This window comes from Wyeomyia smithii, chromosome 2, assembly GCF_029784165.1.
Source record: "Wyeomyia smithii strain HCP4-BCI-WySm-NY-G18 chromosome 2, ASM2978416v1, whole genome shotgun sequence".
NCBI classification, from domain to species: Eukaryota; Metazoa; Arthropoda; class Insecta; order Diptera; family Culicidae; genus Wyeomyia; species Wyeomyia smithii.
In genome coordinates this window covers 119,073,213-119,100,085 of record NC_073695.1, presented here as the reverse complement: position 1 = coordinate 119,100,085, position 26,873 = coordinate 119,073,213, and the positions used below count along the sequence as shown (strand labels likewise).

At 35.6% G+C, this 26,873-nt stretch overlaps 1 protein-coding gene across 15 annotated transcripts; it reads right to left on the bottom strand.

Annotated features, from left to right (window-relative positions):
- Nucleotides 1–16: 16 nt before the first annotated feature.
- On the bottom strand, nt 17–25,790 carry LOC129725688 (aldehyde dehydrogenase, dimeric NADP-preferring). 15 transcript variants are annotated; one of them, XM_055681762.1, is made up of 12 exons: nt 25,120–25,786; nt 19,516–19,581; nt 16,788–17,198; nt 6,845–6,876; nt 6,719–6,777; nt 6,079–6,481; nt 5,276–5,670; nt 4,443–4,640; nt 4,133–4,248; nt 2,718–2,853; nt 2,511–2,661; nt 603–1,032 (listed from the first exon to the last, which is right to left on the bottom strand). In XM_055681762.1, the coding sequence occupies exons 3-12, from the start codon at nt 17,179–17,181 to the stop codon at nt 1,018–1,020; spliced, it is 1,899 nt and encodes a 632-aa protein (XP_055537737.1). In that variant the 5' UTR covers nt 17,182–17,198; nt 19,516–19,581; nt 25,120–25,786; the 3' UTR covers nt 603–1,017. The 15 variants fall into 15 exon arrangements, 14 of the variants coding, with proteins under 14 accessions (XP_055537742.1, XP_055537740.1, XP_055537739.1 ...); XM_055681761.1 differs by having other exon boundaries at nt 25,124–25,786; XM_055681763.1 differs by lacking the exon at nt 19,516–19,581 and having other exon boundaries at nt 25,124–25,409; nt 25,479–25,786.
- Between the last annotated feature and the right edge of the window lie 1,083 nt (nt 25,791–26,873).

The following is a 26,873-nucleotide window of genomic DNA, read 5'->3' as shown; positions in this document are numbered from 1 at the left end:
GAGTAAAAATCCAGGGTTTATTTGTATTCAAAACTATATTTAGTTTAACTTTGATGTAACATAAGCGTGTTTTTACAAATTGTTGAGAGTTTTCTGACAAAAGTAAATAAATGCTAAATTTGTCGTGATCCCCGATTTCTGTTCATAATTTATTTTCAGATAGTTGAAACCAACAAGGTACCATCGGACCACAGTGCAGCGCTCATTTATGAATGTCAAGTAACTACATATTATTAAAAACAATAGTTAAAACTTACAAGCCTACCAATTACTTATTTGTACCAGTATAATATTTTAAAATCATTGCTTTTTTAAATGTATTACATCTGTATACTAAGAGATGCATAAATTGTAATTGAATCCTATACCCATTCAAAGATATCTACTTAAAGAGGGCTTTATCACAAATGGTTTCGTATTAATGACACTGTTCTTGCTGAGCTAACCTCTGGTCTAGACGTAAACTAGCGTCTCTTTCAGTTGATTGTAAAACAGTGTCATTGCTGTCGGCCGAAACAGTACTTCAGATTTCCTATTCGTCGTCCTAGAAAAAACATACAGAAAGCAAACATAGAAAAGGAAACAGGTTTATTCTACGACAGAAAGAAAGAAATGTAGCAGTCAATGATTTAGTTTATTTTTCAAATTTAGATCAAAGAAGGATTAAATTCCTATATAATCGTTTACTCTTTGCGTTAAAATAGATACACAAAACAGTAAATCAATTTTAAATTTCAGTTGAAAGTGTCAGGTATATTGAATAATGACATCAGTAACAGAGCATTTTTATCCCATTTTTAAACCTATTACTGATTTGGAGGACTAAATAAAACATTTGTGATTTATAATAAAGAATTGGTTAGATTAAACTTTATTGTTTTCACTTGAAGATAAATCACATTTCTCTGATATTTAAGCACTTATTGAATTTTTGAAATACTGTTTCTTGTGCAATTAGATGATGTGAGTTTTATTTTGGAATAGGTGAGATGATGTTTCACCAAGTCCGAACTGATTTTAATGCATACGTTTCTGGAAATGGAAAATAATATGTATTAGAATCTAAATTAAATCCAGAGAACGTGATATGATTATTATCAATACAAAATGAAACTATGAGCATCAAGTCAAAATCTGGAATGGACATGATGTCGTTTTATCGAGGTTTCTACTGCTAAGTTAGATAAATGGAAACAGATTCCAATGAAAATTCAAAATGATAATAACTCTGGTAAACACAGGTTTTGCCCTAGAGCTCAAACTGGAAAAAAATGAAAGATTATAGCTTTTTAACCAGACCTGTGAATTTTGGTGCCCCTAGAAAATAACTTTCTTAAAGATCTAAATGAATTTTTCCGAAGGCCAACGTAGGAACGACAAACCCGGTGAGCAGTTACTCTGCGGCCTTTTGGCGCACTTCTAAGCAACATCAAAATTCGCAAGAATGGTTAAAAAGCTATATTTTTTTCAGGGCAGCTAATTTGATATTTAAGGCAACTTTTTTTTGCTTTTGTCGATCAGTTTAACCAAACCATGGAAAAATGATTAAGCTTTGCGAATGTCAGCGACTGAAAAATTACTTGTTCACTACTAAACCAATAAAAAATGCCAGTCTTGAGAACCAAAGTGAAAATTTGTGTTCTGAAATGACACTTAAACCACTCTCAGTAATCTTGTAATATTTATCAAATTTATCTAAAAGTAACAATTTATTTTAAGTATAAAAGTTAGACTTTTCTGTTGGGCGAGTTGATGACTATTTCATATGAATAAATCTTTTCACTATATGGAGAATCATGAACAATTATCAAATTCCTTCGTTTCAATACCTTTTGAAAATTCTAGATGATGTTATCAACAAGTTCGAAAACTGCCTGTTGTTTTGTACTTTCATAAATATTTGTTATTACTTATTTAAAATTTTATACAACCTACTTGGTCATAGCAATAATCACGCTAGCCTCCAGTCAAATCAGCTAGGATCGATTCAACTATTCGCCATTGTTTAACTCTTAATTTTTTAATTGCAAAAAAAAACATTTTCAGAATTAGTGTTAGACATCAGCACTCAAAATATGTCAGAATGACAAACGGATTAGCTATGTGTTTATAGGCAGTACTGAGCCTGATCCTTGCAAGGCGAAGTATTGAATATTACTAAGTAATTTGAGCGGCTCAAATGTGAATGATATTATATCCATTTCAGTGATGTTGTTTCTCAGAAAGAGTAAGTTTCTAGAAGCAACAAAATATGTATTTTTTTTTCAAAATAGGGTATCGGCTCTATTATCGCCAGGTTTAACCTACTATCGTCCGGGGGGTTAATGAAGTCATGGAGAACTAATCTTTTGCAGTAAGATGCGCTGCATTATGAAGAACCATCGAGAAATTAACGCTCTAGGATATCATTCACCCCCGGACGATAATAGGTGAAACTTGACGATAATAGAGCCGATACCCTACTTATTTCAAGAGTGATTTTGAAAGCCATCTTCGTAGCTAAAATTTACCTTTACAATGGAGCTCACAATGAGTGTAGTGGCAACTCCTATACCAAACATCAGTACATAAGGCAGAAATTTAGTGGAAAATCCCTGCCGTTTCTTCAGTAGTGCAGTCAGGAATGTGAGCTTGGTGTCTGAGTATGGAGGGTATCGTGAACTGTAAACAACATGATGTTACACGGTTATTCTTATAATGCTTAACAACAAACTTACGATGCCAGCTTTTCACCGATCATATTAAAATCCTTTGCCAAGCACGACTTCCGGTGGACAAACGTATCGAACGAGTACTTTCCGTGGTACGCTCCCATTCCACTCGATCCAACGCCTCCGAATGGCAATGTTTCAACTGATTAAGGAAAGTGACAATGTTATATAATGATTACACAGTCCGCAATAGTTAAAAATAGTTGAAATAATATAGTTATTGCGTTATATGTTTATAGACTTAGCACTATTGTTAAAGTAAATTTCCAACCTGAAAAGTGTGTCAAAGTGTCGTTTATACAAACACCCCCACAAGAAGTGTTAAGAATTATTGTTTTTATGTCCGCTTTATTGCTGCTAAAGATGTACATCGACAAAGCCTTGGGTCTAACAAGGAAAAGGTAAACACATTGTTAGTGTTTTAATCGCACGAAGCGAATACAATACATTGGTAAAAATTACAAGTGCTACGTGCTACATCGAAATAAAAAAATAAGATAGCGATATGATGTACTTCTAATGGATCCTACACTAAATGCTAGAACAATGAATTCACGAATCATGATCATTCTTATAGATATGTTTTTTTCACCTCGAAGCGCGTTTAGAGGAGCAATTGGAAATTAAAGCATTTACCTTTTCCCAAGTAAAATATGTACTACATATAAGGCCGTTGGCTCAATGCCGAAAATTATGTTGATAGAAACAGCTTATGGTTTCAACGAGGGCATATTTCAATAAATTATAAAGCACAATGAACCACTTTTCGAACCATAAATTAGATTAGGACATTATGCTGATAAACCTCTAACCTGCTGCGTGTAACATAGTGTCGTTGATACATATTCCACCACTAGATGTACTATTAATTAACGCTTTTCTGTCATTTTTATTCACGCTGAAGATGTATAACACGAGAGGCTTAATTCTATTGTAGGTAAAAAAGAGTAGTTAGAAGGATTTACAAACCAATCACCAGTCTAGATAAAATGTAGTATCAGTTTATCGAATGAGGAAAATGGTTTTCTTAATATAGAACAGATAAGCTTGAGAACCAAAATTATAATGTGAATGAAGACTTAATACTTTCGAGCCTTTACTTCCGCAAAACCTTAGAATCAGAATAAAGCCGTGTTTAAACGACCAAAATACTGTCGTATAGTGATGGGTTATCCATACCAAGAAAACACCGGTAAATTTCAATTGATTTCTATAGTCGTTTAAGAAAAGTGCCCTAAATTATTTTTGTCTGTTTTAAATGTAATTCAGTCAGAATCGTAATAGCTAAATCACCTCAACCCTAGAAAGATACACTAACCCAAAATAACTTTCACCATCACCAAAAAATATAATGGCAATTAAATAGAACAAGTATGAGAAGCTTCCACCAGCTGTGTCAACAATTTTATAATTCTTCTTACCAGCATATTGCATAATAGTGTCATTGAGACACATGCTTCCTGATCTCGTACCATGAATGAAAAGATCTTGCAGTTTCTTGTCTTGCGTAAAAATGTACATGACAAGCGCGGGTGATCTGAGCGTTTTCAAACATGCATCGATACCAATCGTTGATGGATCGAATGATTTTCAAATGGTGTGGAAGAAACAAAGACATAACGAAACAGAAGCATTACAAAAACGATAATATCAACCAATACGAATGTTCGGCGAACAAAAAAGTTTTAAGTGTATACACACGATTCTATAAAGAAATTTTTCAGCTATTACCTCGAATTAATAAAACGGATAGCATCGTAAGCGTTCTCAACGTTTATGATGGGCAGAATTGGCCCGAAGATTTCCTCCTGCATTACGGCGTCGTTGGGGTTAACATCTACGAGGATTGTGGGAGCGATATACTTTTCCTGTGAATCAGTTTCCCCACCGATAGCCACATTTGCTCCTTTGATCATGGCACTTAGACGTCTGTTGAGAATAATAGTAAAAAAAGTACTCCGTTAGCAATACCGAACAGATAACATCTGTATGTGACTATTGTATACAATTATACAACACAAAAACTGTAGGTACAAAAAATATCATTCTGCTTTGCATCCGTACATTCAACGTTACTAGAACAACCAATATGGAGTTCGAAATACAATTAATGTAGCAAAAATGAGTATTGGCGCGTGCTCAAAACTTTGACCGTTAGTGGTTCTCAGGAGTTGACACTTCTTTATCTTCTATTTCTTGCAAAACCCACCCGTCATAACAAAAAATAAGTATAAAACTATATACGTTTCCAAAGGCATTTGAACTCGAATTTTAAAATTCTGCTGGTTTAACCTCTTCGTTTCCATAATTAATTACTTTTTGTCCCTCTTACTTCGCTTGCTTCTTATTTCAATTTAATAATCCTAACTTTAGTTTCGAATTAACATTCTTTTTTTTCATTTCACTGAAATGAGATGCAAAATGGTATGAACAGTAAAACATTTTCTCGATAAGGACACAACGAACGCAACCGAATTCATATCTTAAGTACTTTGCGAGCATGCAAATGATATAAATTATGTCTGCTAAATTATGCATGGAATAAATAAAATCGCGCGACTTACTGGAAATGCTGCTGATTAATGATCCTGCACAGATCGGGACTATCTTTTGGATTGCTTCCGTACCATTCAGTCAAGATTTTTTTCGCTTCTTCCAAAAACTGCCTTTGCACCTCCTTTGAACACAGCAGATAATCGGGAGCAATACACGTTTGCCCTGCGTTGATGAATTTGCCCCACAGGATTCGCTTCGTGGCAATCGAAATATCTGCCGTGCTGTCGATATAGCAAGGACTTTTGCCACCTAGCTCGAGTGTACACGGCGTCAGATTTTCATTGCATGCCTGATGCACGATTTTACCCACCCTGCTGGAGCCAGTATAGAATACATAGTCAAATTTTTGCCGCAACAATTCTGATGTCTCTTTGGCGCCACCCTCTATCACCTTGTAGCAATCCTGTAAAAAGAAATTATTAAAACCATTCATGTTTCTCTTCTTGTCTAATCTAGTAACGCGAGCAGTTAAGTACAGTTGCAAGATTCAATTACGTAACTAAATAGCACACGAACCACATAGCTTAAAAAAGATAGACACTTTATAGGCATTTCGTTCGCCTAGTGTGTGCCTAGGCAACAACACACCGTTGAAGTTAACATGACATCTTGATACTAAATAAAAAGGCAGCAGTAAATTAAACTAGTTTTGAACTATTCATGCGAAACACGAGAATTGATTCAAAGGCACAAGATGGTTCATGTACTAGCCACACTATTTCTTGATGTAGTTTTGCAATCACTGAATCAAAGCAATATAAAGATTAAATATTAAACATAACATAAGTAGATCCAATCAAATTATACTCACTGAGTCCAAATATTTTGGAATGGTCTCAGCAATAAACTTGGAAGTTGTTGCCGCCACTTCGCTCGGTTTGATAAGTACACAGTTTCCCGCGGCAATCGCAGCCGCTACTGGGACGAGAGTCAATTGCAGCGGATAGTTCCAAGCACCGATAACCAAAACTACACCATATGGATCCTTGTAGATATAGACTCCATCCATAATATTGACCATGGTTTTTTCCGGCTTCTCTGGTTTCACCCATTCATGCAGATTGAAGATCATGTTCTGAATGTCGTTTTTGAGAAAATCAATCTCCAGTACATGAGCCTCCTGTTTGTGCTTCCTCAAATCAGCGGCAAGCACCCTGACCATCTCGGCTGAATTCTCCTCGTACATGCGCAACAAGTTTTTAAGTTGCTTCTCTCTAGCAATTGATGAATACAGGAAATATTGAAATTAATGATCGTACACGAGGTGTAGTGCTATTTAATTACGGTGAGCAATCAATGGGGTCAGTAAAGAGTAATAGTACAATGACAAGGGAAATTCAAATTTAGCGAATTTATACCTGCATCGACAACGTATAATTCTTTTTCGAACTTCTTAGCCAGAATGCAACTGAATGCAGTCATATATACTTGAAGAAGTAATATAAACTCACCTGAATTCAACATTTCTTGTCTTCCCACTAGCGAAAGTCGTGTGAAGCTGCTGTACTACCTTGTTGAAGCAAATATGAAAATTAATTACCAAATCAGTTAATAAAAAGTGGAAAATTTGAACTTACATCTGCGTAACTCATAATGATTCCGTCTTTCTCTGAAACAAAGAATAAAGATTATTACACAAATGCACTGCACAGGAAGACGTTTAAAACTGAGCACCGTTCAAATGAGAAATTTTAAATTTACAGTTTACGAATTGGTCGGGACCGCACTTCTCTTTATCGAATGTTATTTCTGGTACGTTGAATATGTCAGCATTATTTCAAAGATTTTCTAAGCAGCTTTTAAATCAACTACAATCTATTTAAAAAAAATCTAAGAACAATTTATCTGATAGTTTTATATCATAAACGCACGATTAGATTACAACAAATTTCAATAACTTTGGAACCCGCATATACCTAACGCAAACATCGACATCACATGATAAACAATTCAACATAAACAAACTAGTACATCCAACGACAACGCCACTTACAACGCTTGCTGCATGTAGCACCAGTCTCATTACCTAAAGTTAAAGCCATAAACAGAAGACGTGATTGCGTGCTTATTTCGTCACTGCAGTAGGAATACTTATTAATTCGATTCATATGCAGCAACGTCAACAACACGGTCTACAGCTATAGCGTTGAGATTGTATATATGGATTGCAATTACTTTGTTACGTAAATCAATATGATCTTTTACATTATTATCGCTTCTCTGTTTTTTGCTCTACCGAACCAATATACAATTTTCCTATGATAAACGTAAGCTCTGTTTGCTGGATCGAGCTTATTACTGGCGTATTAAAACAAAACAGGCACTGAAACTGTTTTGTATAATTCCGGCGTATAAAACCAAATTATCGTCTCACCTTCAAGATAACGTGTTAATAAGTAAATGTCGTTCAAAACAATTCACCAAACTGAACCTTCACTCATTTATGCCTAAGACTCAGATAACACAAATAAACCACAATATGAAAGTGAAACGGGAACATGCGCACTGAACAAATTCTCAACCGCAACTGAACGTAATTTTGCCCAGTGATGTACAAGCGGCTCTTAACAAGTACACCAAGTCAAAGTAGCACGCAACACATGCACACATTTCTGTGAAACGCGCCCAACCGACCCAAACCAAGATTTAACATATGGACGAAAATATACGGTATGGCGCAGACTACAATCTTAACGAGTCGCTGAATACCAGTAAGTAGAAATGAATTGAGTAATCCAATGAACAATTTATACACGTTACTCGTTGCTTTGCCTTCTTGCTGCGCATGGTTCGCAGCAGAATCAACAATTTCTCCGTATAATGCTATACACAAAAAACACAAAAATGACAATCTTTGTACAGCTTGTCACCAGTTTTAGAAGGTCACCGAATGATTGGTTCAGCTAAAGCGATAATTCTGTTTGAGCCCCATCATCTCATTCGAATGAATCATCGATGGATATGAATAGCAACAGCATGAATGAATATGGACTTCAAACCCTCAAAAAGCGGCATGGGATAGCATGTTGATACACAATACTATAACGATAATGATTCAACCAATTTTGATTTTTTTAAAGAACTTTTTCAAGTTATTCATCTATAATTAAGACATAATTATAATTTCAACAGGGAAATATGTAGTAGAATTTTGTATTGTCTGGACTCTTCAAGTTTAGATCTAGATATTCTAGATCTAAATTTGCTTCATTCGTTGGCACTGATTGTAACATACAAAAGTCTTGCCTCTCATAGAAATAGCGATGCAAATCAAAAATTTCTGGGGTTGCCCGAGTTGCTCTGTCAAAATTCCATGACATTTTATCATCGCATTCGAAGTAATGCTACTTCTGTTAATTTGGCTAGTTAGGTGTTACGAAGCATCTTTCCTAGCTAATTTAATCGTAGAGTATTAAGCAGTACACCCTGTGAAGTACATTTTTTATGGAAGGACAAAATTACTATCTACAACTTTGCCAAAGAGACTACACACTTATTCTCGTTTTAATTGTTCAGTAATTTTTATTACCGTCATGTTCAGTTAATTTGAAAAAATACTGATCATTTTGTAATTTTCTCAAAAATAACTGATCTCGGTTGCAGTTTTTACCGAATTACCGTTATGCAAAAGGCACTTGACGAGCTCAGCAAAAAACATTACTGACCTTTTCTGTAAACTAAAGTATGTTCTGCACTTTCATAAAGTTCAGTAAATATTTGACGATCTGTCAGCATCTTCCTAGGTGTTGCTGAAAACTCTTCAATTGTTTAACTGTACTCTTGTTGTTTTTTACTATACTGTTCGGCAATTTTTCTGCATCTGTCAAAACGAAACATCAAATGTCCGCCATTCTCAAATATTCAGGGTTCCGAAGCTGAGTTTTTAAAGTGTTTCGCGTGTGATTTTCAAAAAAAAAATGGATATCTTACTTTCAAATCTACAAGAAAACGACGTGGAGGTACACGATCTATTCAGTCAGCATATGGAAATTTTTCCACCACAGGAGAAAAGTTTACTAGAAGCCTGCAACCAAAAGCCTGTATTCATCAGAACATTAAACGTATCAAATTTTTACTCGAATGTGCTGGGAACACCAGTATAATCGATCTAAACAATCCGAAATTCCTTCCTAAAATTATTCAACAGTTACATTGCAACTTTAACAATGGTTCATATTTCTCTCGTAACCATGAAAAAACTTCACGTTTACAGAATGCTCGGTAATTTGTGACAAATCGTCAGCTTTGTAAATTTACAGAACGCTCAGTAATTCGTGACGAATAGTCAGCTTTGTGAATACCGAATCATGCAGCAATTTTTAAAGAACGCTTCGTAAATTTTTACTGAGCTATCTTCTATGTTTGAAGTTTCAGCGAGAATGAAAAATTACCGAGCACTCGTCAAGTAAATAAATTGCTGAACAGATTGCTGATGGCTCAGCTGTTGAGAACTCGTTAAAAAGATTGCTGAGTCCGGTAAAAGAAACTAAGTGTGTATGCCAATCAAACAAACCGTTTTGACTGTAAAAATATTTTCAGTTTCCCATAGAGTGCTCTATTGGAAATAAGAAATATTTCTACAGTCGAAACGTTTTGAATGATTGGCATAGAGTCTTCGGTAAAGTTGTAGATAACAATTTTGTCGTTCCAAAAAATTATTCCCTTGAAAAAAATAAAAAAAAAATTTTTTCAAACTATCATAACATTTTTTTTATTTCTCCATGACCGGACCGGTTGCATTGTTTAGGTAATCTTTTGTAGTTTTCATAAAAAATAATTTTTTTAAAAATGAGCTATGTTAGGGTAGCGAACGGCTTCGGCAGCGGTTTTCTTCGGCAGGTTTTTGCATAAGATTGCTGCAGAAAACCTGCCGAAGAAAACCACTTCCGGAGCCGTTTGCTAACCTAAATAATTTTAAATTTTTCTTGTAACTTTTTTTCAAAAAATAAATAATTTTTTTTGGGGTGTATATTTTTTCAGAAAGACAATATTATTATCTACAACTTTGCCGAAGATGTCACACCGATCAAACAAATCGTTTTGGCCCTAAAAATATTTGTAATCATCAATACCTTCCAATGTACCATTTTCCAAAAGTTTCTCAAACATGAGTCGTATTCCAAAAAATTAAACCAATAGCAAAAAATGGCATCTTTTGCCTATAGAATCGTCTATACAAAGTTTCAGCCAAAAAAAAGGTAGATTAAATTGGTTGCCCGTTTTTTGTGGAATTGCTCTATTGGTTTACTCAATTTCGTTCTGACCATTCCTCTACATCCGATGCACCACAGTCAGGAATGCAGCATTCACGCCGGCAAATACCCAAAATCGTCAAACCGAACCACCTTCAGACGGCACTAGACATTAACCTGAGTTGGTGCGCTCAAGAGGGGCTGAACATAAATCCCGCTAATACAGTTATTTTACCCTTCACCAGACGGAGGAAATACACTCAGTCTCTTCCTTCGTTAAATTGGTGTTTACTGCCCTTCTGTAAAGAAGTTGAATACCTGGGTATTATTTGGGACAGTAAGCTGAATTCGACAGTTCAAATTGACTACGCAGTTGAAAAAGTTACAATGGCAGTTTTGGCATGCAGTATACTATTTGGTAAAACCTTGTGATTGAAACCACAATTGGCTCTCTGATGTTACATAACCATTGCACGGCTAAGAATTACTTTCGCCGCTCTCGTGAGGTGCCCAAAGGTAAATGAAGTGACAGCCCAATCGAAGCTTAATAAGGTTCAAAGACTGGCCTCTCTCTCCATGACCAACGCCACGCGCACCCAACATGATAACTTTGGAGGGCATGCTCTGCCTACTGCCTCTACATTTTCATGTAAAGAAAGAGGCAGAGCTTGGTGCACTAAGGCTTCAACAAAAACAAAACAATCTTCGAAGGCGATCAGGCTGGTCATCTTCGAATTTAAGGGAGTTTAAATTCACACCCTCAGTCACCGCAGTATCAGACTCCATGGCGGTTCAAAACAATCCCGACGTTCCATATATCCCGACGTTCCAATATAACAGGGCAACCCCAGGGATGGACCTGCACTTCCATCAGACATCATCTGCTTTTATACAGATGGTTCGGAATGGGATCCAATACTGGCTCTGGAGTTTAAGGACCCGGTGTTAAGGAAACTAGTCCAATGGATATATGGCTCACCATTTTTCAAGCAGAAGTGTACGCTATACTCATCTGCGCCAAGATATGTCTTAAATGTAACTACAGACATGTGAAAATTGGCATTTTCTCGTACAACCAAGCTGCACTATTGGCACCTAAGTCCTCAGAATGTGCGTCCAAATTAGTTTGGGAGAGCAGCGAAGCACTACGGGAGTCATCCCGACAGAACCAAGTTCTATTGTACTGGGTACCTGAACACTGTGGTATCGAAGGCAATGAAAATGCTGACTACCTCACAAGACAAGTATCAGCACAGAAATTCATTGGCCTTGAGCCATTTCTGGGTACCTCCAAATCCGCCGTCAGGCGAGAACTTAAAACATGAGAAACGCTAGAAATAGCTAACCGATGGAATAACATAAATGGCTGCAGACAAGCTAAACAGTATATCTCTCAGTAGCTCTCCAAACAGCAAATGGGGCCAATGGATACGATCGCAGTGACTCTCTTAGTCCAAAGCTCTTCAGGTATACAAAAAAAGGTATTTTCTGGGATATTTAATATTTTGTGACAATTTGTAAAATTTGGAACAGAAAAAAATTATACAGTGTAAATATTTTTTCTAGAATCGCAACTTCATTACCCATAACTTTGCCGAAAATACTATTTCAATCAAACAAACCGTTTTTCTGATATTGAATATTTTATTCAATAGTCACATTTTTGGATAGGTCCTTTTGGAACAGCAGTCGTGAGTCAACAAGAACAACTGATACCATAAAATGATCAAAAAGAAACAACTGTGAAAAGTTTCAGCGAACTCAGAAATGACATGTTAAAACAAAATTTATTTTTAATCATTGTCTATGGACTGTCTCAAAGGTAAAGGTAACAACAATAATGGATTTTCAATAGTTTTAAATGTAGTTGTCCGGAACTCGAACATACGATGACAAGCTTGTTAGTCTAGCATCGTACTATGAGAATCTCATCAAGAACTTCGAGTATTGCGGAAATTGCTATAAGTTTTAAACACAAACCGTTTTACTGCCAACTATTATCAAAAAATCAGTACCAGCTGGTCTCGAGGTACGATGCTGGCCTATCAAGTCAGTCGTCGTATGTTCGAGTCCCGGCTCGGGAGAGACTGTTAGTGTCAGTAGGATCGTAGCGCTAGCCCCGCAATTATCCTGTACACTTAACAGTCGGCTGCGAAGTCTGTGTATAGTAAAACAGAAGGTCGAATTCCGATACGGAATGTAGCACCAAGGCTTTGCTTTTTTTTATTATCAAAAAATCAAAATTTCGCTTCGAACAACATAATTTTTTTAAATTATTTTCTTATTTTTAAGTTCATATTGTAATTTTCACTAATATCGTTTTTTTTATACTAGCTGCGTCAAAGCGTATACCATGCTACTCAGTCCGAGCATTTGCAATGACTGTGTGTATGTTGTGCGCAACAATCACAAATTGAAAAAACACGCACTTGCTGAGCGATTTTTTTTTGCGCAATTATAAAGATACAATAGCCAAATTATTACAATTCAATACAAATGTATTCTATTATGCCAATACTTATATTTCTACACAAAAAATGCATGAAAGACGTCAAGTCATTTGATCAGCTTTAAATTTCTCATAAAGAATATATCACCTACTCGTAAGTACAATACAATACATACTCTCCATAATTTGTGTTGAGTATACATGCAAAGTGTCATTTCGAGATACAAACTTCAGTAAAGCGGAAACGTGTCTTGTTTACACGTAAAGTGTAACTTGTATAGAAGTAACACTAGAACAAAACATCAATCAAAAACCAAGTACTACATTTGGCTGTACAATGTCGTAATCTACTTATATACCACAAAAAAGATAGTTACTCAAACCTGATAATCACGAGAAAAGATATTCACAGACGACACTACCGCGTTTAATGCATAGCCGTCAAATATGTGTCTGCATATATAATAAATATTGCTGCTCACGTGAAACGTCAAGCGAACTCTTGGCAATTGACCTCCACAGAATGATTTTGTCCAATGTTTCTTTGCATTTTCCCCACTAACGCGTCACTGGCGAACATGTATACATAATCAGTAATTGACGCTATTCCACTCGTAAGCTGGAGTATACAACTGGTATTGCACGAAAATATTCCTATCTAATTGTTGACGACTGATACCGCATAAATACCAGTATAATCAGACACAGCGAGTGGGTCACACCCGGGTCAGGTTTCGATTTAAACCACGCGCGCATACCTACCTAGTCTTCTGCTGATAAATATGTACTGCTACTTATTCTGAATTATACAACAGAGGTGACAGCCTTTCGTCTGATACTTATTGCACCTTCAACAACTTGTACAAAACGAGAGATTATTCACGTCGACATGCGATCAAGTCGGCTTTCAGCATTCAACTGTTGCGTCTCCAGTTCGCTACGTACTCCATATTCACACTTTAGTGTATGGGTACTGTATGTACACCAATTATTTTCAATTTTCGCTTATAACATTGCAATTCGCCACAGTGTGCGCTAAGTAAAAATTGAGCGAAACCAAAGACTTACAAGCAACAATATAGCTACCGAATATGTGTGCAATCATGAAGTACGCTCATATTAATGTAAACTTATAAAAGAAGCTCGTCCTTAGACCAACTGTGTGTGAGGCGCGTACGAATTAACCAATCAAATTGATTCGTACAACCCTCATAGTTTTCAATGTAACTATGCACACCACATGTTCGTTTCGTTTATGTTTTCACTTTTATTACAGGCTATCGCCACTATTTCGAAGTAGACATTTGAGTCGGTTCTAGATTGCTTCAAATCAACTTACCAGAGATATAAAAATTAGAAACTATGAGTTGATAATCAATTCAATTTGAATTGATGGGTTTAAAAGAAACAAGTTGTATATTCAAATTTATTTAAATTATTGGGCGAGATCTATTGTTGAAAAAATGAATATAAAGTATGTTAGTTGTTATTGTTTAACAATATAACAACATACATGTGTATTTTTCACCAAAATTTAATTTTCACAACTTTATCTTTAATGTAGATTTTATCGTATTACTAGATTTCAAACTTTTGATATAACTGCAGTCAATTATTCAATTTTCGAATGTGATCTTTTTTTTCTCTAGACGCCCTGCTCAGCGCTCTGCACATGTTACAGTGAGACCTAGGTTCTACCTTTGGCTAACGTAAAGCTCGTACTCTATAGCAAAAAGCTCATAATGGTTAAACCATGTAGCATAAGAAGCTTAAACACCTAACGAGCAATCATTCAATACACGGCGGGGTACTTGAAGCACGTGTAACTTCGTGCATCATTAGCCCATTATGACCTAGCGTATGAAAATAATAACTAACAACTTTAGTATTACACTAAATCACACTATCACACCTCAAATTGAATATTGGGTAGAATCGTCGGCCAATTTTTATCATTTTATCTATTGACTTTTATTTCAAGTTCGGATAAATGGTTATTAATCTATACCGTGAGTCGTGATAAAACATTACGAGAGATGTAAAACTTCATAAAATAAAAAAGCTATTTATACTGTATTGACTTAGTATATGAAATTCTATTGAAACCATTCTAAAATTGCATTTCCAATCGCTTTCAAATATGATGGATTAGACAGTGCAACTTCGTTTCTCTCAAATTTGTGTATACTTCTGGGTTATACTGGGTTAATTGAGCAGACTGCACCCTGAGCATGTTTACGATGCTAGATCATCATGGGCAACAGCAAAAAAATGGTGAAATGTCGCTGCGTAACAATTCAGTTACGATACGATGTTTTAAAATATGTGTATTGATCCTCCGCTGACGGTCTGTGCTGACGGTGTTGGTATTGTTACAGTTTATGCGGTTTATCGTTCTTAAGCGACGGATGTTTATGCTGCGCAAGTATATGCGGTGAGTGAACTGTTACTGATAAAGTATAGACTCCATACGAGATGAAATTATAACCTTTTCGTCTGTCAACGTGTTGGCTTGAACGAAAAAATCTATTACAAGCAAACTTATGCCATAGATCTGATTTCATATTCATTGCTTCAAAAAACATCACGGGTTCTACAATTACAGTTCTTGTACACTCCAATCGAGGTCAGTAATCAAACATGAAATGTAATTAATAGGGTGGGGAATCGTTATATGGAAAAAACGAAACTTGATAGCAGAAAGCCAAAACCATTTTTTTTTTGTTCTATTCGGGGCCCCAAACAATCCTAAATTTATCGGAAGTCAATTGGTTTTGTCTCGCTTGGCGCATTGCATTTCAAATTTATATGGAGATTTGTATGGAAAAACCAACTTTTTTGCATTTTCCATTCTAAAGAGCTCAAAATGGCCCAAACCATAGGTTTCATGACTTCAGATGGTAGGTTTTTTGATGCCTAACAACTTGGCCGAAGACACTAAAGAGCTAGGGTGTCCCAAAAAAATACTAGAGCTGTTCAAAGTTGATTATGTCGAAATTTATGTTGCAAATCATTTTTTCTACCAACACTGCCAGTGTACCGGCGTCAGTCAAATTTCCATCTGAAGTAACCTCTGAAACACGTTGTAGATTCTATTTACGCCTAGAATATTGACCTAAATTTGTTCGCTTGGTCCAGCTGAGAGTATAAACTCGTTACGACAGGTTACTTCTGATGGGAATCCTACTGACACCGGTGCATTGGTAATGTTGGCAGAAAACAAGATTTTCTGCATTTAAATCAACATACTCAACTTTGAACAGCTATAGCTCTTCTTAGGGACATTCTAGCTCTTCAGTGTCTTCTGCAAAGTTGTTCGGCATCTAAAATACTATGTTTTAACATAATGTAGTGCATTATTAGAGCATTATTGAGCTTTCTAGAAAGGTAAATGCTAAAAAGTGGGTTTTCCCATATAAATTTTCATACAAATTTGAAATGCAATGCGCCAAGCGGAGACAAAACCAATCGACTCCCGGTAAGTTTAGGGTTGTGTGGGGCCCCAAAAGGAACCAAAAAACTTGGTTCTGGAAAATCGATTATTTTTCCCCACCCTAGTAATTAACCAATTTGTTATTAAAGGTGTACTCCTTTCTGATTGGTCGATATCATTAAGGCACCTACATCTGCTGCTTGCTAGAGGTAAGAGGTAAATGTTGACGTTTAGTTTATGTTTTTATTCTGACTTAGTACAAACCCTTTTGTCACTCTAGTAAATTTAGCTATCGGTTTTATCTCATTTTTTACCTGCTTTTTCGCAAAGTTAAAGTTAAAGCTTCTCCGATTTTTTTTTTTTTTTAATCTTTTCTGAAACTCACATGTCCTGTACGAGAGAAAGAATACGGTTTTTAGCGATGTAGTTGTGAAAGCGATTCTTACCTTCCCAAGTTTCGATGTCGATGACAACTGGGGGGTGGGTAACGTTTTGATGTTGTTCGGATAAACTGGCGTCGCTGGTGATGTCTGTTATTTTATGAAGTGGAATGAATAAGCCACTAGTCGCCTTGTCGTTTTTACCGCTTGTCTGTTCATTATCAACGTTCGCGATGCCACTCACAATACTTCCAATTCCAGAACTTTCATCGTTACCATCTTCTGGGGAAGATGATCGCAGACTGAGCCTTGATAACCCCTGCGAAACCTCGTGCGCAGGTTTACCAATAGAGGTTGCATGTTGATTTACATAGCTACCGGGTACTTCACCGAAAAGGCGCGTTTCATCTAGTGCTGCTAAATTTTCTGATGAATTTCTTTTAACTGACGATTCCATCATTTTTTAAATTCAAGTATCTGAAAATATATGTAATTTGGAACAGTTGTAGGAATTTATAACAATGTTATGTATAAATTATAGTGGAGCAGCTCTGCTTTTTTAATGTTATTAAACCTAGAGTTTTATTAGAAATTGTTATTAGGGTAAAATCCAGCATAGTACAAATCCATTACCAAAACAAAGCAAAGTATTGGCGTAACTCGACCTTTTGTTTTTATTATACACAGACAACTGTTAAGTGTACAGGACAATTCGTCCCCATAATGCTAGAACTAGATAACTCGAAATTTGACGATTTTGAGTTAAGTATGGCATCATATTCATCGCGTCGAGCTCTTTAACATATCCAAAACTCGTTAAAGCACAATTACGAGAAAAAATGTTATTAATCAATTACAAAACTAAATATCTCAACGTAAAACAAGTGTGTTTCATGCAGAGGGGTATCACTGCTGTCAAATTCCATTTATGTGTGCGTTATCCCAGATCAACTCTGGTCCATGACGTTTGTTGGTCCATGATGTTTGTAACTAGGAACAATAATGGGGGGAAAAATCACTACACAACACATTCATGAAAGTTTTCCGCGGTTTCTCGAGTTTTGATTAAAAACCGTTCCAATTCTATGATATTTCACATCGATCAATTTCATGACCAAAAAGAACAAAAACCAAAACAAACGCCATGTTGCCGAATATGTTGGTTACACCAGGGGGGATTTACCGCTGTCAAATTTCATATATGTGTGCGTTATCGCAGATCAACTCTGGTCCATGAAGTTTGTTGGTCCATGACGTTTGATAAATTACCAATGTGACGATAATCCATCACCAATTTTCGTTAAAAACTTGTTGCTGTCCCAAAATTTCACTACGGAACGCATTATTAATAAAAGTTTTCCGCTATTTCTCGAGTTTTGTTAAAAGAAAACGTTTCATTTTACTTCGATCAAAACGACAAAAACTAAAACATGCAGACGCCTTGTTGCCAAATGTGCTGGTCACGGTTTCACGATATTTGACAGATAGATTCCCCCTGGGTTACACGATGTTTGACAGATAGATCCCCCCTGGTTTCGTGCTAAAAATAAATAACTCGGCTCTTTGTTGATTGTGTTGTTGCTATAACAGGCCTAAAATGATATGGATGCGTTTTTTTTTTTTGAATCTGAGCCATGTAAAATGGCATTTGAATCGTCATCACCAAAATATTACCTATTTACCTAATTTTCAAACTCATTTTTCTCGAAACGTCAATATTCGAGTTGTCTAGTTCTAGCATTAAAGGGACAAATTGCGAGGCTAGTTCTACGATCTCTACGACACAAACAGTCTCTACCGAACAGGAACTCGAATAAACGACGACTGGCTTGTTAGCCCAGCATCATACTTCGAGACCAGCTGGGATATCCATTACCATATAACTAAACTATTAATTAGTCTGTGAAGCCTATGCACAGTTTTTTAATTTTTATATATCACCTAAAAGAGTGTAATTGTTTGAGAAAAACAGAGTTTTTGAAATATTTATATAGTCCTTCAATTTTTAAATGAAAAGTAAAAGTTCTAGGATTTCTTCTTCAGATTTATATGCTTTTTAAGATGATATATCAAAACCTGTACAGCTAAACATCCCTGTTAACATGTAACTTAGGGAGCTGCGTAGCCGCAAGGTTACAGAGCCTGCTTTGTCAAGCGGATGATCGTGGGTTCGAATCTTAGTAGAATCACGCCATTCGATGTCAAAAAGGACTTAAACATGGGTTTATTCTCAGGCTCTCCCACCATTTACCCTTCCTCTATGCTGAAATCGGGAATTCCTTTGCTAGACTTCCTCTTAACAAAAATAAGTCCCTCTTATCAATAAAACTGGCCAGAAGGACGCATGGACGAAACTTCTCCAGGGAATTATAATTGGTGATATTTGGCAGGAGGAACGAGGCTCGATATAGTAGAATAGTAAGCGTGTAAAAGGAAGGGTTAAATCACATTACACACAAGTACTGATATAACAATAATAATGAGCATGCCACTTTTCAATAGCGGTATTGTTAATAATAGAAGTGCGGGCTACAGTATTCACCCGGGCATATCTAACAATAGATCAACGATTTTATCGCAGTGAGAAAGTACATACAGGAAAAAACTGTAACTTTACATATCAGTGTTTTTGGTTGTTTTGTTTTATTTTTTTTCAGTTGAATGTAGCACCAAGGCTTGCTTCGCTTATGTAGTTTACATGTTGTTTTGAAATATTATGGTTATTTTTCAAATCCCATATTTATACAAAGTTATATTATAGTTAGGTATAATCATTAACTTATATATTTATTACCTGAATTCATGATGTTTTTTATTGAGAAGATTTCCGAATCAATGTTGGGTTGTCTTTAGGATTCCACTGAAATTCAATCATAATACACGATAATGTTTAATAATTGATTATTAACTAACTCAATTGCAGTTTTCAATTTTGCAATCGAATCGCTCCTATGTATTTTTTTCTACAAAATAATGTTACAGTTTTGCTCTTTAATTACTGTTGAGAAATACTGCAACAGTTTATTAAACTTTAATTTTGCTGAAATCCGCTTAATAATAGTTAGGTATTAAGCTATTATCAACAACATTATTTGTTGGGAAATGCTTGAGGCATCACAGAATTAGTCTTATATTCTCGAATGCCAAAACCTTCATTACTCAAATCCAGCAATGATCACGATATAAAGATGAACGGAATTGTATTAGTCAAATCGAATTATACATTTTGGACTTATAAATAGTAGGAATCTACTGTCAAGAAGGATATAACAAAAGTGCAAAAAGTTGAAGAATGTTTTGTTGTAATGAATCAAGGCAACCCATATTTTATGTCTATCAGTAGCTCAGAGAAAATAAATTTAATTCATTCGTTATTTAACCTTTGATACTCTTCTATACTATGCTTAACAGGTGGCCTAGATGAGTTCTACTAACCTATGATGATCTGCCTAATAGGTTATGGACCCAGAAGAAATTTGATTTGATGGAAACAAAAATGTAGTCAAATACTGGAAGAGGTGGTTCCGAAGCTACGGTGGCTTTAACAAGAACTCGAAACTTTGCGGTGAAACCTTATCTGGAAGTTACAGCCAACATCGACAACCGTAAAAAATATACTACTGATCGACTCGCTGAATTATATCCACGTCGATAAGGGTTTGCAAATTAACAAAAAAGCTTTATTTCGCAATCTGATCTGATAGAATCTGAGTAAATACTTCACAGAATAAATCTCATTGCTTTAACTCGTCAATCCATATGTCACGATTTGACTTAAGAACGGATGAGCGAATTGGCGTGAAACTTTGTATGTAGCGGTTTTTGGGGTCCGGGAAGGTTTCTATACTGGTTTGAGACCCCTTTTGTTCCTCTTTAAGGGAGGGCTCTCATACAAATGATACACAAATTTCAACATTACTCGAGTACTTTTTGAGCAAACTGAACCAAATTTGGCCTACGGAGGTTTTCAGAAGCAAAAGATACTTCAATGATAGTTTGATATCCTACCCTGTACTAGAAGAGAGAGCCTCCATTTCTACATAACTGTAGAATTTTTCAAGAATGGAAATAAGGAGGTCCTTGGAAGGCAATAAATATTTATATGGCAGTTAGACACCCCTCCCTCCTCTGGAAGGAAGGACTACTGTAGAAATGAAACACAATTTTACACATAACTCGAGAATTATTCAAGCAAATGGAACCAAAATCACATGAAGAGGTCCACTTTTGAAAGGCTTCTATATAAATAAAACTCAATTTACTATTCTCGTGAACTTATCAAGCAAATGGAATCAAATTTGGAAAGTAATGATATTTTATGACGGTTTGACATCCCTACCTACTCCAGAAGAAAGGATAGGAGTCCCACGCAAATAAAATACATATTTCAACCAATTTTTCTAAAAAATGGTGAAAACGATCAGGCCATTTTGAATCTTTACAGGGCCACCATATAATTTTCCGAGAGTTATTTTTATCAGTGTTAAGTAAAAGTTATTAGCATAAGCATAATCATACAAAATAATCTATCGTAATATTAAAGTCTGTAATTCAAAAAAATGTTCAAAAGAAGTTTGTTCCGAACTTACCATTTGCGATGACTCTCGAATGCAACAATGCATTTAATGTAGCAAACAATTTTATGTAGTTCTACGTGAAATTTGTAGTCGTGGCATTGCACACAAACCTCTCTGATCTTTGAATTCATACTTAAGAACAACAAGAATCGATTTTAGGCAACGTTTGTTTTTGGTTTTTTTTTTCGAAACAATTGAGCGATTGAGAATGGAGAAGCACCAGTTCAAGTTTTCGTTCGATCTATTTTATTAGCGCAATATTTCTGCCGCTCAATCGCAAAAAGAGAAATGAATGTACACTAAGGTCGCTTTTTACGCGGATTCCGGAATTCACGCAGTTTTTTACGCGGATTCCGGAATTTACGCGGTTTTGTTTACGCGGCACGTATCCCCCGCGTAAAAAGCGACTTTAGTGTATTTTCAAATGTCTCTCAAAATCATGTAAACCATGATAAAGTGCATTTGCAATGCTATCAGTTCAAACCAATGATGTCGGCGATTTGAATTTTATTTTTAAAAAGAGCAAGAAGTTGGCGAAAAAATGCATCGCAGCACTCCACAAGCATGGTACACTATCCTATCCATAGCTAAACATCACTACTTATTTATGATATTTCCCAACTATTTTTAGTACATCAAGCTTCAAGATGCCGGCTAGCTATAATATTGTAATACTAAAAAAAATAATTCTGAAAATTTGGCGCTTACGTCAAAATGCCGGCCCATGGCAGAGGAAACCCTCAGAGATAGCTACTACTAGAGTTACCAAAGGGTGCATCATAATACTACACTATCGTAAAACCCTTTTTAATTGAGTAGGTACTACGATGCTATAACAATAATCGATAAAAAAAAAACAAAGCAGTCGTTATCAGTAGCGAGTAACGTTCTCAAAGCACCATCGGTACTGGCACACGAGCCATTGTCTGCAATTGTACAACGATCGCTTGATCGACAATGCTTAGAAAATTGAAAAGTCTTTTAGAAGGCCAGTGAACGAGTGAACTATACCTCAGGAATTACATGAGGATAGTGAATCAGGCAAGACTGTTTAGCCTCGTATAACCTTACGCAGAGGGTTGAGCTGATAGCAATTAAATAATTAGGCTTTTCAATGTTCGGACCCATAGTCGAAAATACCGCATTATCGAAAGGTTATATATAAGGTGTTTAGAAGAATAAGACATGACTTATGCAAATTTATTTCAACCCATTTTCCGTGGGTGGGTAACATCTAAACATTCATTACAGTTTAACATTAATACTTGAAATTTTGAACGATGAAAGAGCGGGGACAAGGTTATAACTAGCAATACTCAGAGGGAGAGATGAGCGGTGCTAATGTTGTGCGCCATGATAATAATCGATCATTAAATTATTGGGTGACACTTATACAGCCGCTTCAAACATGATTGTCCCACCATAGATAAGGTTTGTGTAAAACAACTATGCTTAGAACGGCAGTATAGGACTAAATACAATCAAAAGATGTATTAAAAAAAAAATAAATAAATCAAGAAATCAGAAGAAAGAATTATAAGTTTCCGTTAGACTACACTAGAAGTTTGAGAGATAAATATTGAAGATACCAGTCCACATGAACACTGATGATGACTGTATGTCACAGTCGATATACGTATTTGTTTGGACTAAACTCAAAATTTATCTCTCAAATTTCTAGTAGAGTGTAACGGAAGCTTATAATTTTTTCTTCTGATTTCTTAAATCACTCTACTAAGACGCTCAATATAGATTTAAAAAAAAAAGTCAGTTCAAAATTCTCCAAAATTGTATTATTCCATTGATTCTCAAACGGGAGTTCACGTACTTTTTGATGGCTAACAAAATAATAATCTATTGTGGTGAAACTGTATAAATCTAAACAAAAACATAAGATTTGACTCCTCCGCGGATTTTACAAAACCTTAAAATGCACTTTATTACTCCTCTATGCTTTCATCGTCACCACCTATTGAACGAGTTAAATGAAATAGTTGTCCACATTGTACTTCAAGAAGGGAACTGACACCTCTGCCTGATGAAACCCAGCTGCCAAATTTACTTTTTATTGCTTATATTTTTCTCTCTGAGTATTTCATGTTAATACCATCTTGATGCTATAGAACGTTCAGATGTCCAAGTAATTATACAATATAAAATAGAAAATAGTTTCCTTCAATCGGTGGCCAACCAGCCTAAAAACCATCAAAGCTCAAAGTAATAAAAAAAATCCACAGTTTTTCTCAGGACTTACAACCAAAAAATTGAAATTTAGAATTTGGTTTGACTATTATGACAATTATTGTTCTGTCATTTAATGATTTTTCTAGCAAACATTGTTATGCAGAGACAATATTGCAATATTATATATTGTGAAGGCTTTTGGTGCATGAAATGTGGCTCGTTTCTTATTAAAACGTTTTGTCTATGAATCGACAAATAAAAAACAACCTCAAAATTAAAAGTTCACATTCTAATTAAAGACAGAATAATTATCATATTGATCGTTCTTTTCGGATAATGGTCAAATCGGATCTGGTGAAACTTGCAAGGTTACAAAGTCCGTTTCAACATACGATTGGTCATGAGCTCGAATCATAGTAGATTAAGAACGTATTCTCGCGCCAAATTTTTGCTTCGATTCTTTTTACTGTCAATTCCTGGAAATCATGAAACAAAAATTTCTTCTCAAGAAAAAACTTGAATCCCCCTGATGATGTCTAATATAACCATGTCACATTCAGCACAAGTTTCAACGCATTGCAGTGGTTATAAGTGACGTGTTAAACCGTTAAACTATTTCGAATAGAAAAACATTGAAAAGTTGCGAAGCTATTTTTAGAAATAAATGCGGAGACGGGTTATTCCAGACACTTGATAGTCCTCTTTGAAACCTTAAATTTTTCGAAGTAGTATCTAGTAGTAAATATTTGAAAATGTGTCGAATGCTTCTGTGAAACATGATATTACAATACAGTAAATGCCGGAAGAGAATGCTGCTAAAATCCCAAATTTGCATGTTCTGGTTTAATGCTCAATTCCGTTTTCGGAGCTACTCGATTAAGTTTAGTTTTAATGTTGCTATTCATTCTTCCGTTCAGAGACAAACGAGTTTCCGAAACGACCTTCATCATTCGGAGCGCAGAATGCGGAAATCTCATTTCTGAATCTCATTTTCGTAACACTTAGTTGAACTTTTTCGCAGCTGACTTTATTCATCACGAAAAGAAGTTAAGATTTCAGTGCTGATATGAGGTAGTACAGTGACAACCTTTTCTTTTTGACCTTTTTCTTTCTCAAGCTGACGCGTTATACCTATACATCGTTATATTTATATGATCTTTGCCAGCTTGCGGAAATTGAAGATAGAAAAAAACAGAAATTCAAAATAAGAATAAATAAAAATCGGCCAATCTGTGTATTTATCAATGAAAATATTTAACCAGAACAATGAATGCTACAAACCATTCAATTTATGTTGCGAATATGTTAAGGATTATGTTTCATTTACTTCAAACAATCAACATGCCTGTATGTCATGAATTGTTTTAAAGTGAAGTATTTGCCTATACCAATACAAAAAAGCAACAAAACCCTGTTTTGTGATCTATTGTGGCATTGTCACAAAAGTAGTAGGTGAATTAAGCCGGCAATAAAACATATAGTAACCTCCTCGTATTGAGTGCAACGTAAATACTTTGAGTCATTATTATTAAATAATGTTTTTTAAATATGAGGTTAGTAATATTAAATACAATTGATGATTAAGCTTTGTGATAACTCAAACTATGAATGCAAGCCATAGAAAAACAATTACTGACTTACGCTAGTGTTGCTTGTCCTTTCTCTTCTAATTGGTTGGAACCAAGACGATCGACTGTTAAATTTAAATGTATTGTTGTCTGAAATCAGCACACTAAATAGTGTCTCCTTATTTGACTAAAAAATTGGCCGCACGCACTGTATACGTGTTACACAATTTGACCGGCGTGTTTCGCTCTGTATAGCTAAGTTATGTATAACGAACGGAAATCACTAATACAGTTGATTAATCGATTCTGCTCACCACTGTTCTTTGAAAAATGTGATGGCTTCTACTTTCTAATTATTGCTTCAAATTAAAAAAAAAACAATTTCAACACTATAATCGAGCGCTTCAGACACTAACTTTTATTCATACTTAGCTTCTATTGGAAAATCACTAATGATCCGGCTTCGTCGAGAAATGCAAACACTCGTTTCCACAATCAAACCGAAACTAAAAAATCTTTCACCACAGTATATTGGTTGGCCATTCGTTTTGTCGAATTTATTTCTCTCTTCAACCATCAGAACACATTAATTCACCATCAAAAAACGAATTCGTAAATAAGAGCTTCATGACCGAAAGAGGACCAACGTAATACAATCCGTCACATAAAGTATGAACGCAAGCGCGCTTCTCGTTCTCCTTTCTTCGCACATGGGGACAACCAGACAAAAGTCCGCTTCAATCGAGACTTCAACTGATACTAAAACGGCATGGTTCAGCTAGTCACTTTAGTTTAATATGTAGCTGATACTGACGTCTACTGCTGTGAGCAGGCGTGTGAGGAAAGAAAATTCAAGTCCAATGTTATTCGCACGCTCGTTGACTTTACCTTTACGGTTGCAACCCTCCCCGTCGTCGCTACGACAAATGGCTTTTTGACCAGCGACTTCGCGAGTAGAGCTGTCAATAATAATGGCTTGAGGCAATAATACTTCTGTAGAATTTACATTTCGTTGCTTAGAAACAGCAAGGAGTGATATTTGCGAATCACAAATAGTTATAACACACATGACGTTTTGCTCTAAAGCGTTGCTCACTGTTCAAGAACGAACCGCACTAAATGCACGTGATGCGTTGCAGAATTTTTTAACAAGCATGTTCAAGTTTTAACGATATAATACCTCATATTTCTAACACCGTTCCTTTGCTCTGCTTACAAGTAAATCATTAAGCAATTGCAGAGTTACCGCTATCACATTGAAGTAAAATGATAATATTTGGGATCATCATTTGCCTATCAGAATAGTATAGTTTAACTTACATTTCGCAAATACAGTTTAAAAAAATTCCAGAATACTCAATGCACATTTTTATATAACTATCAAGTTTTACTGTTTATATAAGAAAGTGCAATATTTATCAGAACAAATGAAAGATTGATGAGCTCGAATTACTCTAACGAACGATGTAATGTATGTAATAGTAATGGTCTCGCATTATGCGAGAGACTTGAATGCTAATAGTTACGAACCTTCCATATCTTCAAATATTTTTTCCCATTTGGCCTTCAAAACAGAAAACAGGTTGACAAGTATAGCCTTCACTTACGCTCGGCTCTCCTCTGTTTAGTTGAAGACAAAAAAAAACAAAATCTTCAGCTTTTGTGTTTGTATCGAAACGTAACTGCCTTTATACTATTGTTTAGCATGTATTAGAACTTGAGTGTGGTGTATTTCTACCCATGTCTCTTGATATCGATACCATTTTTATTGCGTACGTATTCTTCGGTTTGTTTTTTTACGATTCACTGCAGCATCGCACAAA